Source organism: Puma concolor, chromosome A1 (assembly GCF_028749965.1).
Source record: "Puma concolor isolate L17-30 chromosome A1, mPumCon1.1.hap2, whole genome shotgun sequence".
In the NCBI taxonomy this organism is placed as follows: Eukaryota; Metazoa; Chordata; class Mammalia; order Carnivora; family Felidae; genus Puma; species Puma concolor.
The window spans coordinates 133697601-133712500 of record NC_141667.1 but is presented as its reverse complement, the minus strand read 5'-3'; the positions used below and the strand labels follow the sequence as shown (position 1 = coordinate 133712500).

The window sequence follows — 14900 nt, the reverse complement described above, 5'->3', positions numbered from 1 at the left end:
GTTTCCCAAATCTATCTAGAGGGGCGTGTCCTCAGGAAAGGAAGGGAAGACCGAGGAAGCGGGCGAGAGCCGGTCTGGATACGGGTGTTCTAGCTTTATTCCACAACCCTTTTGTTTTGATTGGATCTAGCGCGGTTTCAGAAATGGTGAGATTAAGGAATTATTTTCGCTATTCGGGACTGTTCCCTCTGCGTTTCCTTCCCTCTCTTACGACCCCGTCAAGCCCCGGGAGTCCTTGAGCACCCACATCCACATCGCTCCAGCGCGCACCTCCTTCCAGCCACAGCAGTGCTGCACAGAGTCGGGCCCTAACCCCCACCCCGCCCCCCGCCCACCTCAATAAAACCCCGGGCGGAGGAGAGCATTTTCAGGAATTGGTGGTGCGCAGAAGGTGAGAGCGCGGGTGACTTATCCAGACCCCAGGAGCTCCAAGCTGTATTAGCATGTACTAATGTGGATCCTTTCCAGTCCATCTTGGTGGCGGCGGCGATAAGCAGAGGCTTGGAGTCCTTCCCCAAAACCACGCGCAGCCACAGCAGGAGAAAACTTTGTCAGTTTTAAAAGAGGCGCGGTCTTTCACCCTCATCGTGGGTGGCTCTGGCCAGAGGTTTCTAAACTCAGCAGAGAGAAGTTCTTAAGAGCGGGAGTAAATCTTCCCAGTACCGCCCGCTGTGGAGATGGACGCAAGGGAAGTCTCAGGGTTGTGTTGAAGTAGGGTCTCCCAGTGCTTCCTCCATTTCCCAGCTTCTTGGTCAAAGGGGGGCAGCCCTTCCTTACTGTTAAGAAAGCCTCGTGGCTTTCTCCTTATCCAGGTAGTCTTTCACAGGATTCAAGGAAAAACAAACAAATTCCGTTTTGGCTCAGGGAGTGAATGTGGAGTAATAACTAGAGATTTCTTGGGGTTAGGTTGGGAAGAGCGAAGTCATTCCATTGGTGATTCGATACAAAAATAAATGGTTGCCTTTCTAATGAATACGGTATCTTACAGACAGATTTCAGATGTATAGCTAAATATAGCTATAAGTGATAGATCCCTTCTAGTCCCCTTGTCTTCTGCGTATGGTTGAAGTCACAAAGGTTTCCTGGCAGAAGTTTGCCACACTTGACAGAGAATTTCTAAAATGCACGAACAGCATCTACTTCTGTCATTTCTCTTAATGGTTTGAAAGACTGTCCTTCAGAACACCGAAGTGCCATATTCATTCCATCTCTATTAAGAATGAAATGCATTTTGAATTAAGAACCCAATAATAGCTAAAACTCACTGAAATCCAAGGGGGAGGGGGGGAGGTGTGGCGTGGCTTCAAGATAAATGACTGCAGATGAGTTCTCATCAAAAAACGATAGTAAAGATGCTGACTGGGAATATAAAGAAGGTGGCTACTTCATTGTGTCGCTTTGTAAAATACCAAATGTGTTTTAGCTACACAATTTGACGTTTAAGTGGTTTTTCTTGATGAACTTACATACTGTAAGGAAACCAATTATATTATTATTTTAACAAATGTTTATTTTTTCCAAAAAGGTACTTTTCAAAGTTCCCAAGTTAAATTCCAACACAACTTTAATATTCTTTCTCTCTCTCAATTTTTGTTTGTATGTGACTCAAGTTTAGTTCAGGACAAAACACGACCAATTTATCAGGAAAAAATACTAATCGGATATCAACAATCTGCCAATCAGTGCTGAATATAAATGTTGTTATTTTCTGAAAATTTTATCATTAACTCAGATATGCTAAGAAATTTATCATTAATCTCCTTATCATAATCTCACCTTTTACAAAAAAAAGTCTGGTGATTATTATACTTAAGGTTTTCCAGTGACCTTGAGTAGAAGGTTAAGAACATTTTATTATGACTTAATTAGTAACGGAAATTTCATAGTTTTAAAGTAATAGAATATTCAGAGAGGTCTTTCTTCCTTTCAGCTGTATTATGACTTTTGGGGAGTTTGTGCACAATGTTGAAAGGTCTTTCCCTTACTTTGTATGTTCTAAATGATTACGAAATTAGGAAAAGGAGAGATTGTTGCCTTTCTCTTTGTAGGTGATAAGTTAGAAGAGTTTCTTCGATCACTCAATAGCAGCAAGCCTCTCTACCTGGGCCAGACTGGCCTGGGGAACATTGAAGAACTTGGAAAATTGGGGCTGGAGCCTGGAGAGAACTTCTGTATGGGAGGACCTGGCATGATCTTCAGTCGAGAGGTTCTCAGGAGGATGGTGCCACATATTGGTGAATGCCTCAGAGAAATGTACACGACTCATGAGGACGTGGAAGTAGGACGATGTGTTCGACGCTTTGGTGGAACTCAGTGCGTCTGGTCTTATGAGGTAAGACAGGCTGTGATGAAAATGTTCACATGTTATAGATTCTTGCCAGTTTATTGCCTGGGGCAATGACTATGTTTATTCTCTTGCTTGAAAATGACAGCATCAGCCGTGTATGGACACAAGGGTGATTGTGGGGAATAACTTTCTTCACAGAGCCGTGGCCTGTGGGAGGTGTTTTTTATTAACATGGCCCTTAACTTTAAGCAGGAATCTGTATATATGGTCACATCTCTGGAAGATGCTCTTTCCCCTCTATTTGCTTTATTGGTGTTGATATACGTGCTTATCCATTTCCTGTCTCTAACAAGGGACTAATTTTATTCTCTTGGGTTGTAGCTTTTAGCATTTGGTACTTGGTTGGTTGTTGCTGTTGTTGTTTTGGTTAGGTGTATAATTGCATCTCTTTGTTTCCGAACAGTTTAAGTTTTCTTGGGAGATTTTCAGGTGGAAATTTAACATGCATGTTTTTAAATCATAGGAAAAGTTAACTCATAGGGTATCATTTATGATAGATTTATTCACAAAATAAAGGGGGCTTGTTACCTGGGAAAATAGAAGAAGTTATGAAGATGTTAAGTAACTGTTTAGTATTATGACTGGTTCCCTACAATTGGTCTCTGTCTGCCGTTCTATTTCCTGAACAGCAGCTGTTGTTTATATAATCTGAGTTAGGAACTGTTCTTTTATTGTGATAATTAGTTTTATGAAATACTCTGGGATTTTTTTTTCCTTCAGAAATTTGTTTTGAAGAGAAATACAATTTTGTTTGAAATAGTTTTCCTAAAGGTTAGTGTTAGTAAAAATTTGATTTAACATTTGGTGTATTGCAGTTTTGAGTAGTTTGGTTTTCAGGTCATTGGAGTTTGATATACTCAGCTGCACACATATGTAAATTATAACTTAACTCATTTTTTTATCTTTTCAAATTTTTCTTGTCTCCCGGTATAGAAGAAACATGCAAATAGGTTCCTTGAGAAGTCATGATACCTCAAGATTACACAGTTACTTTGTAATTACTTTAGTAATTACTGTGTAATTATTTTAGTTAATTTTGCTTTATTTTTAATACTTTGTGGTATTTACACTTTTAGGTAATATTTCTTCTATCTATTAAAGAAACTAAAAATTATCAATAAATAGTTATTTGGAATATGTACTATGCAAATTTAAAAATGTTATTACCTCATTTCTTTTGATACTAAAATTGTATCATTGTATAACTATGACTACCCTGTAGAATAAAAATGTTTGCAATGCAAGAACATTATAGTTAAAAATAGGTATTTTAGAATAAACTCACTGAAAAATATTTGTTTCTCCATTTGCTATAAAACTAACTGAAAGGCATAAAACAAATACCCAGTATAGAAAACATATTAGGTTGATTTTGTTTATATGAAGATACAACTTTGGAGACATTCACTCTGTATGCATGAGTAAACAAAATTATTGATATTTAAAAATAGAGATGGAAATTTATAATGTTTTATTTGGTACTTTATTGCCTTAACATCACATAAGAGGTCTTAACGAACCTTTTGTTTAAATGTCCTTCCCTTCGGGGCGCCTGGGTGGCGCAGTCGGTTAAGCGTCCGACTTCAGCCAGGTCACGATCTCACGGTTCGTGGGTTCGAGCCCCGCGTCGGGCTCTGGGCTGATGGCTCGGAGCCTGGATCCTGTTTCCGATTCTGTGTCTCCCTCTCTCTCTGCCCCTTCCCCGTTCATGCTCTGTGTCTCTCTCTCTGTCCCAAAAATAAATAAACGTTGAAAAAAAAATTAAAAAAAAAAAATAAATAAATGTCCTTCCCTTCAAGTTTTCGTTGATCCTGCCGTCTTCATCTAGCTGTGAACCCATTTCATCTAGCTGTGTACCCATTTATGTTCCAGGAGAGTAAAGTAAACTCAGGTGACCTACATGCTCAAGAATCGACTTAATATTTTATTTTTAATATAGGCATTTTATAGTGGAACTTTAGGTCATATCATAAGCTGACATAAAAGAACAGATACACCAAGAAATTGCAAATCTTACAAGATGTAATGTCATGATCACAGTATTTTCATTAACTTTTCAAAATACATTTAAATTTACACTCATACTAGGTTATCAACTGAGTTCACAATCTATATGAAGAAATCATTTCTATATTTTTTTCCTCGCAAAAGATAATATTATTCTCTAAAGTTGTGCTCTTTTGCCAAAGCATAAGAGACTGTTGAGAACTGAGAACAAACTGAGGGTTGATGGGGGGTGGGAGGGAGGAGAGGGTGGGTGATGGGTACTGAGGAGGGCACCTTTTGGGATGAGCACTGGGTGTTGTATGGAAACCAATTTGACAATAAATTTCATATATAAATAAAAAAAAAATAAAAAAAAAATAAAGTTGTGCTCTTTTAGAAGATTGACTTTATCTTTTGCTTAACAATTACATAGAATTTACTTTGTTTTGGAATATCAGTTTTTAAAGAGCTATTTAAACATAATTTTGAGGGGGCATTGCTTTGGTAGTACAAAGTCTCAGGTCTTATTTAAAGGAATGATGGAACATTTCATGGCCAAGGTATTTATTAATTAGCATCTGTTAAGAAACTTAGTAATGGTAAATATACAATTAAGTAATAATTTAAGCATGTTAATATTAGGATGCGTTCTGTGTTATATGGGACTCCTGAGTAGATCAGTTGGATCACAGACAAACTAGGGTTTTCCAGTTTAGATTTTAGGTTAGTTCATCTGATGTCCATTCTTTGCTACTGTTCACATTATTTGAAAAGAATCCTCTGTTTTACTGTACACTGGTGTCCTCAGTAAAGATGAAATTGTACATCTGGTCGTATAACAAGCTATGAAAGGATCTTTAACTTTGTTTTCTTTTTTCTTTTAAAAGATCCATCTGTGATAGAATTCTCTTAAAATCTTGAATTTTCTTTATCTATACCTTTCATGGATTTCAGAATTTTGTTTGGCTTTCCCTCCTAATAAAAGTTCTTACAGAGTTAAAAGCACTGCCTATGAATTTTGAGTTTAAATATATGAAGCATTCATGGTGCAATATTATCTTTTAAAAATGATAAACAGGCTTGAAGATCTTCCAGGAAGAGGACTGGGCAAACATAATTAAACTATATAGACTTTGTAGCTTTTCTTTGTGATAAATTACAATTTTTATAAAACCTAGAAATCTTTTAGTATTATTTACTGTTCAATGAAAGTATACTTTCTCTGTTTTATATACAATTTAGCATTAATTGAGAGAGAGAGAGGATACACTTGAACTTGGGTTTGAGTTCTCTTGTCTTTGGTAGGTTAGTTCTTTGATCCTTGTTTAGTTCAACTGAAATTGGACATTATTACAGTGTCTGTTACATAATTTTTGGAGAAGATTAAGTGAATTGGCGAGAAAACCTATGTAAAGCCCTTCATATAGTGTTTAGTACACAGTAAATTTTCAATAAATGTTAATTATTATAGCCATAATTGTTGCTGAATAGATCATGTATTATACATAACATGGATTCATCGATATTTTATTATATTTTTTAATGATTAGTAATGAATGATTTGTCTATATCAAAAGAGTCAAACTAAAAATAAACTGAATTCTTTTCAGTTAAAGAATCCAACTTTAAGGTTTTTTGGCAAAGAGCAAGAAAGTTTCAAAAATACTGAAAGTATGGGGATTCCATGTCAGTAGAACTTACTATAAAACATGGAAGTCTGCATGTTTAAATGATGCATTACACATATTTGCTTCAGTCTTTGAGCACCATAATAATAGTTTATCTTAAAAAAACAGTGTGGAAAATATTATCTAACAAGTGATGATCTAATATACATATTTAAGGAATCTCAAATAGATCAGACTGAATATTAAAAAAAATATATATTGTATAGGTTTCTAGATGGGTTGCCGGAACAATAGCCCCTTTTTCTGAGTTTCTCTGGAATTTTCATTAGAAACAGAGGTTAATAGTGTCTCATTCTGCAATCAACTATATGAACACCAGGAACTTGGCTTTCAAGTAGCTAGAACCTGTTCCTGTGGTGCTCACTTTTGCAGGAAATGATGGATAGCTTTACTTCCTCCCTGGGGTAAGGTCCTCATGGTCTGGGAAAAATGTCTTCCATGGGGGCTTCTTGCTTTGTTTCTCTCTCTGTCATCTCCTCCCCTTTTACTTTTTTCTTTCTGTATTTAATGATATATAAAATAGATTACAAATGCATTTGGTATGCACCACTTTTCATCAAGTTCTTAGTAAATTAACGTGCTTATGATAGACCAGCTTCTATGTCACAAGAGATCACAGAATATGCGCCCAGATCACTCCTAGGGTGCAGGAATGACTTGACCTCTTCTGACTAAAGAGGCCTTTAGTTGCTGATCAGCCTCAGATGGACTGGTTCTCTGTGTGCCTAAGACCATTGGAGAGTCAGAATTATGATTCTCCCTTTGGTACTTGGAGGTAGAAACATCTAGAGTCCTAGGACATATGGCATATGTTAATCAACACACTTCATGGGTTGCTGTTGTACTCATTTATACCTCAAATTGTATAAGTAAAGATTACTAACTAAAGCATGTTCGTGAAAAATCATTCTATTTTATTCATTCTGTGAGTGTGAGAATTTATTGGCATCTACTGTTGGCTAAGTTCGCTTTTGTGGTAGAGCTCTATCTTGGCTACTGTTTTTCTAGTTCTCTGAGCTGCAATCTGGCAGCTTGGGAGGCTGCATATGGCTCTTAAACATTGTTTGGCTCATGGAGTGTTTTAAGGTTTTCTGTTTTTGTTTTCAGATGCTTTTAGGAGAGGCCGGCAGTGTTCAGTCCCCTTCATATCCTAATTCTAACAACAGGCTTCCCTTGCATGTTTATTTTAACTGCCTGGCCCAGGTATGCTTATGAGTCCTGATATTTTGAGGCAGATAACGCACATGTTGAAATTTTAATTAAAATATTCTCTAGAAGATGAAATGATTTTCTAGTGAGAATGAGATGTGTATTTTAAATACTGTAATTTACAGAAGAATTTTTTCCAACTTGGCTGTTAGAATTGTGTGTCATATAATATAGTTATACTTCCTTTGTTGTAGGTGTATTTTTAGTAACTAGAAAGTCCTCACTGTTAAAAACAGTTCAGCCAATCCAGTTTCAGCATGTGCCTTAGGAGAATTGCAAGTTCTATTTCTTTGGTTTCTGTTTTAGTGTGATCCTTTATATTCAAGCATTAAGTGATTTTAATTTTAATGATTCTTCTTCTCCCTATGAGGGAGTTTTACATTTCATCTAAGACTCATCTTCAGAACGGTGTGTATTTATCTTCTTAATGTTTATAGTTAAATGGAGCCAGAGAATGCATGTGTCTTTATTTCATTCAATTAAATGTTGTTTCGAATAAAATATAGCTCTATATTGATAAAGATATTTCTCTATGGGCTTAAAAACCATTTCTTAGGACTAAACAGATTTTTTATTAGATTCCTTAAAGAGTTAATTTCAAGCCAGAATGTCTTATGTCTCATCTTGGCCCCCTAAAGGCTATAAACACCCTAGAAAATTCCATTATTTCACAAAAGGATATGTTCTGGAAGTGTTTCTCTGGGCTTATAATACCAGAGAGCTATACCATAAAAAACTTAACTACATATAAGTTCTTCATAACATAACCATTAAGGTTAAAATAGTTGTGCCATTCTTAAAGGGCTATTGTACATCCTCCCTGGCATCTTCCTGTTAACTTAGGGGCTTCACTCTTCTACAATGCTAATTTTGCTGTATCATGAACATGGTTTATGCCCCCAGAGTATATTAATATGTATGGAGAAGCATAAGTGGGGACTTGGATCAAAAATTCAGTCGTTCAAACATCTTTTCTTGGTTCTTATTCACAGTTTAGTTTTTAACTAAAAGCGGTAACCTGCTCACACCTACCCTTCCCACCCCCATTTCGCTTGTCAGATGAAATCATCATGCATTGATTTTATGCAGCTTCTTTTCTGCTACATTGTTTTCTTCCTTGTACAAAATGAAATTGCATTCCAAGTTGAAGGAGAAACATGGTGTGGTTTTTCCATATTTTGTAGTCTTAGCTAGTTTATTGTTATTGTTAATGGATGCCTTATCACTTGAATTGTGACAACATATGCTTTATAAGATGATTCTGACAAATTGTGGAAAACAGTAAGTGAGAAAGATGCCTCCACACAATTTGAAATAAGTTCCATGACGACATAAATACTATCTTAGATTAAAAGCTTTGGATATTTTTCCTCCTTAATTGATCATAAGTATACTAATTTCCTGAAGAAATTCCAAGTCAACTTTTTACTTCTGCTTGCTTTGTCTTGGTCTCCAAAAAACCCCCTATGTTTTTAGAAACATTTATTTCAGTCTCTTTTCTATCGAATGAATTAGTGTTCATCATGCAAATAAATGTATTCAGTAATACAACTGATACGGCATTTTCCTTTGATAATAACATGTTACATGTTTTGAGCAAAGGTGTGCCTTTTAATAATGAGGTATTTGAGCTAGCCATAAATTTCATTAAAATAAGAAATTCAGTGTCTTTAGTCATTTGAGTCATTATTTGATATGATTGAACAATAAGAAAGCCTGAGTAAACTGAAAAATTAAGCGATTGCCGTTCCCTCAGAATTCTAACGTTCTGTTCATTTACTGTCCTAATTATTAAACAACACTCTAGTTAAGGCTTAACCACATACAAATAATTTTGAATGATAACATGCATTTAAGGTGACCCTGTCTTAGAAAGGTGTGGGACATTTATGGCACAGTATGTGATAAGTTTCTAAATTAACTAAATCAAAGCAATGCTAAAAAAAAAAATTAGCAAACCCTGTTTTGGAACTAACTAATGAATGGAATGGATTTCTTAATTCATTGAGTTTCTAAAATCTTTACTCACCATTTGTCATTCAAGCTCTGTCCCTCATTCTTCACTGTCAATGGCATCTGCACTTTTCATTGTCTCTTTCAGTTTCATTCATTAAAGAGAGATAGCTGAAAAAATATATGCATGCTAATAAAAGTAGTATGCAATAAAATTAAATTCAAATGTGAAGAAATAAAGGAAAAAGGAAAATGTAGAAAAATAAAAAAAAAATCTTTAAAAATGTGGGTTGGGCTCATGTTTTGCTGTTGTTAAAGAGAACTTTACCTAGATACTGAGACCTGAAAGAGATCTTTCCCATAGAACAGAGAGGGGCTCTGAGGGATCACAAAACTCAGCACCACTTCTGTGAGTAGAACAGTATGAATTGTTTCAGTATTTCTTGTAAATCACCTCAACATAAGCCAGGAGTGCCACACAGACGGGCAGTTCTGCATGAGGAGTTCTACTTGGAGACAGTGCAGTTATGTTCAAGTGCACCATTGCCTCCTGCCTTACTTGATTTTATTTTAAAATTTAGAATAGCTTTCAGAAAGCCCTTCATGGATATTGCCTCTCGCTAAGATGTTTCATAGTAGGTTGGCCAACAGGAAGTTTGAGTTATGCATGTTCTCTGGTGAGAACCCAGAATGTATCTGTTGTGTCATTGGTTAAGGACAGATACATGATTGTTCTTTGCTTATCAAGAGGATGATGGAAACACTAGCTACACATGGAGAAATCAAACCAGATTAGAGACCCAATGGCCGTCCCACCTGAGGAGCTCAGAGTGAAGTCCAAGAGAATTCCTAACATCTTGGCCTAGAATTAGCAATGTGGTTACCTCGCTATCAAGTTGATTATTAGAAATGTCTATTTTCATTAATTTGATAATTTATTGTATAATCATATAAGTTATGTAATTTTTATTTTTTATATAAATGTAAGTTTAATTTTAGGTAAAATTTGCACACCCAAATGAAAACATTGAACAATCAACATTTTAATGAAAATATCTCTTTTAATCTAATGTTCCTATATATAGAAATAAATTTTATATGAGTTGAGTATATTTAATACCCATGATGAGTGTTACAAAGTATGAGAAAAATTACAGTGGTAAATTAAATTTAAACTAGTCTGCCTTAGAATTCAGTCATCTCACATCTTATATAGCTGGCCGATTTCATTTGCCCAAATATGTCTCCATCAGCAGTGAACACACATAGACCTTCCTTGTCCTCATGGAGCTCAGAGGGAGGAGGGAGTCCCGCTTCTATGTTGTCTTGCTTTCACGTCTGATACAGAGTTGGGTTTCCCATTTTTGTCATCCTTCTGAATTCTCTTTCATTCTAAGTCAGGAGAGCTCCACTTGGGTTCACCAGTGATGTGTGTGTTGGAACTGGGATCACGGGGTCTTTATCTGAGTTTTCTTAGGTGAACATCTTCCTCTCTTGTTTGTATTAATTTACTGAAGAGGAGTAAAACAAAGGCACGTTTAGTGGTTTGATGGCATGTAAATATATTTTTTGCCTTTTGTAAAGCACAGGCCACTAAGAATTTGTTTTTTAACCAAATCTAGAGCTGGAATACTTGGCTTCAAGTTGTAGATCTGCCATTCACTAGCTGTATGGCCTGAGACAGTAACTTAACTTCTTTGTGCCTTAGTTTCCTCATCTATCAAATGGATATAATCCCAGTACCCACCTCCTAGAACGGTTGTAAGGGTTAAATGAGTCAATGTATATAACAGCACTCACAATAATGCCTGGCAGTGTTAAGTGTTCTGCAGCTGTTAGCTATTTTCGCAGAAGCAGAATGGTATAAAACGGTGCCAACTTTACAGAGCCATTGTGAGATGTAAAAAGGTCAACGTGTTAGAAGGCCTTAGACTAATGCTTGACACATAATAAGTCCTGTATAACTCTTAACTACTATTAATGTTTTCCAGTGTACAATGTTCATATTCTTTTTTACCCTCATGGGAAAGAGAACGTTGATTGGAAAGGGTTTATTGCAATTGCTTTCTGAAAGATGGGCTTTGCTGTAGCAGGGAACGTGCTGATTCAGTACTTCCTCAGCCTGACTGCACAATTGAATCCCCTGGGGGACTTCGGAAAAAATCTGATGCTGGAACCCATCCTTGACCCATTATATCAGAGTCTCTTAACAGGTGAGACCTGCCACATAGGTGATGTTTCAAACTCCCTAGGTGATTCCAATGTGGCTCTAAGATTTAGACCTCTGTATAACTTTTTTTTAAATCACTCTCTGTATTCAAATATCCAGTCCATTCTTTATTCCTTAAAAATGACTTTTTGTTCTGTTTTACTTTGGGGTAGATCATAGGAGGGAAATCGACATTCTGCATTTCTGTCTATGTTTGTTACTTACCTGTTCCAAAGAGTTAGTGACTGGATTTAAGATAATAAATTTAAAGCCATCACTCATAACTGTAGGTTTTCTTATGGTCTGCTTTTCATGGTTCACATATTACTCTTTTCTTTTTTTTTAATTAAAGATAGATTTTAAAACATTCTTAGAAAAAAAATATTTTTTTAACCCATGCAAGGCTAGAGTTTTTATACCTGTTTTTATTTAATATGTTTGAGTATGTATAGTAACAGAGTTCTTAAAATTATAGGTGGAATGTTTTCATTGACTTGATTGCATTAACATTGACTGGTGACTTGGAGCTCAAAAGGATAAAAGATAACGTAGTATCTGTTTGATTGCGGAAACAGTAATTTATTTACAAACTTTTTTGGGTAAATTTGATTTCAGCCAGTATTTTCAGCAAGTATTTCCATGCCCATGCTATAGTTGACTGCTGTAATGGAGAAAAATATAGGATACACAGGATTGTAAGGGAAGAAGTCCCCAAGGAGAAGAGCAAAGTGCAGTACTTCCTTCAAACTAGACGTCATATACAGGTGCATTACCAGGTAAGTCAGGGTGCCTGAGGAAGCAAAGGTGGAAGAACAGCATGATGGCAAATAGTGTGTTTGCTTCAAGTATGTCTGGAGGTAGGAGAAATGAGGCTCAAAAGCTGTTGGTAGAACTCAGGAAAGGCCTTGTACATCATCTTTAGAGGTTTAGGATTATACCTTGTAGATCACTGATTCTTAGAATCACCTGGGGAGATGTCATTGGTTTAGATACCGTAGTTGTGATGGAGCACTTGTGTAGAATTGCTAAAAATCTCTGGGCAATTGTAATGAGTAGTCAGAGTGGAAAATCAGTTCCATAGATCATGGGGAGCTTTGAAGATTATTTTTTTTCATTGGTGAATGCCATGATCACATTATGCTACAGGTAATGGTTGTAGAATGGAAGGATGGACTTTTTAGTTCCTAGGGATAGTAACAAAAGACAACTAGGATGATATGGTACCAGACCCATGAGAGATGAGTCTTGATGAAAGAGTAAAAGTGGCAGTAGAGGTGAGCCTAGCGAGGAAAGAAAATTGATAGAAGTAGGTGATTGATTACATACAGGGTGTAATGGGGGAGAGTACAAGGTAACTCCTGGGCTTTGGATTCATATGCTAGTACTATTCCCAGAGACCGCGAATAAAGGAAGAAGGGTGAGTGTGGGTGATTGGTGTGTTTCAGTTGTGGGCAGAGGGTGAGGAAAATGGAGGTCCATTTTGGATACATTGAATTTTGTTTATTATTTATCTATTCAACAAATACTTATTGAACAACGAATATTCCTGGCCCTTTTGTAGGAAGAAAAAAAGAGAAAGAAAAGAAATGGACAAAATTACTGCCTTGTTTTCTAGAGGGGAAAAAGAGTAAATCAGTAAGGGAAGGCCAAAAGAACACAAGACTGTGGGTGTGCAATTTTAAATCGGGTGGTTAGGTGGGCTTTACTAAGAAGATGATATTTGAACCATGTGAGGAAGAAGCTCTCCTGCCAAAAGCAGTCAGCAGTCAAGTCAAGAACTTGCCAGAGGGCAGAAGGGAAGCTGGAGTTGAATAACAGGCCAGGAGGGTGAGATCTGAGGGGATAAGGGGTAAGACATCATGTTCAGTTTTGCAGTCCTTTGTAAGTACTTCTTAGTAGAAGATTGAGGCCTACAAAGCTGTTGCTCTCTGAGATTAAGCTGGTAGGAGTATGGCTGTACCGTAGGTATTATCAGACTACGTGAATGCATTTGTTTTAGGCAAGCTTCACTCATGGGTGAAACAGTTATTGTTTAAAATGTAAAAAGAAAAACCATGCCAAAGCCATAGGATTAAAAGATTGTCTAAAATTTAATTTATTAAGAGTCATTGATTTTTAAATTGTTTACAATTCAAATTTTATTTGGTGATTGGAACTAGTAATATTATAAAATGGTTCAAAAACAAGGCATAAAAATGGATATAGTTAAAAATCTTTCAATTCCTGGACTCCATCTGCCTGGAGAGGCCTTCCCCCTAACAACTGTCTACTCTTTTTTCCAGAGTTTCTTTTGCATGTGAGACTATGCATGTATAGTATTGCACACCTCCCGAATTTACATTTTTCACAAGAGGTGGCATATTATATACATTGCTGTGAATGTTGCTTTTTTCAATAAAGAACATTTCCTGAAGTTATTCTGTCGTTACCTCATTTTCATTAATCTCATTCTCTTTAAAAAAATCATCATTATCTTTTATTTAAAATTTTTTTTTAATGTTTTATTTTTGAGAGAGAGAGAGAGAGAGAAAGAGCGAGCGAGTGGAGGAAGGCAGAGAAGAGAGTGAAATCCAGAATCTGAAGCAGGCTCCAGGCTGCTCAGAGCCAGACGGGGGGCTCAAACTCACGAACTATGAGATCATTACCTGAGCTGAAGTTGGATGATTAACCGACAGAGCCACCCAGGCACCCTATTCTCTTATTTATTGTTGCCTAGTATTTAAAAACAAAACTGAGGGGCGCCTGGGTGGCTCGGTCGGTTAAGCGTCCGACTTCGGCTCAGGTCACAATCTCGCGGTCCGTGAGTTCGAGCCCCGCGTCGGGCTCTGTGCTGACGGCTCAGAGCCCGGAGCCTGTTTCGGATTCTGTGTCTCCCTCTCTCTCTGCCCCTCCCCTGTTCATGCTCTGTCTCTCTCTGTCCCAAAAATAAATAAACGTTAAAAAAAAAAAAATTAAAAAAAACAAAAACAAAAAAAAAAAAAAACTGAAAATTGTCTCTTATTTTAAGAGGCACTGCATGCATTTACGTGAGAGCAAAAGGAAAATGGACAGTGCAGCAGCCTGCAATCAGTATATATATTTCCATCTTTTCTGGATTGCTAAATTAAAAAAAAAATTTTTAATGTTTATTTATTATTTGTGAAAGACCAACAGAGCATGAGTGGGGGAGAAGCAGAGAGAGAGGGAGACACAGAATCCAAAGCAGGCTCCAGGCTCTGAGCTGTCAGCACTGAGCCTGACATGGTGCTCGAACTCACGAACCATGAGATGATGACCTGAGCCCGAGTCGGACGCTCAACCGACTGAGCCACCCAGGTGCCCCAGTTGCTAAAATTTTTTATTGTGTGTTTTTTTAAGGTTTTATTCAAATCCCAGTTAGTTGATATACAGTGTAACATTAGTTTCAAGTGTACAATGTAGTGACTCACTGCATCCATACAACCCAGTGCTCATCACAACAATTGCAAACAAACAAAACCAAAAAACTGGGGCACGTGGGTGACTCATT

The 14900-nt window shown here is 36.7% G+C and overlaps 1 protein-coding gene across 1 annotated transcript in view; it reads left to right on the top strand.

Annotated features, from left to right (window-relative positions):
* The window catches only part of CHSY3 (chondroitin sulfate synthase 3), a 293421-nt gene that overhangs the window by 1759 nt on the left and 276762 nt on the right, over positions 1 to 14900 (top strand). The window contains exon 2 of the mRNA XM_025924783.2: positions 2049 to 2332. Within this exon, the coding sequence (XP_025780568.1) occupies positions 2049 to 2332 (284 nt within the window). The remainder of the gene's footprint in view (positions 1 to 2048; positions 2333 to 14900) is intronic.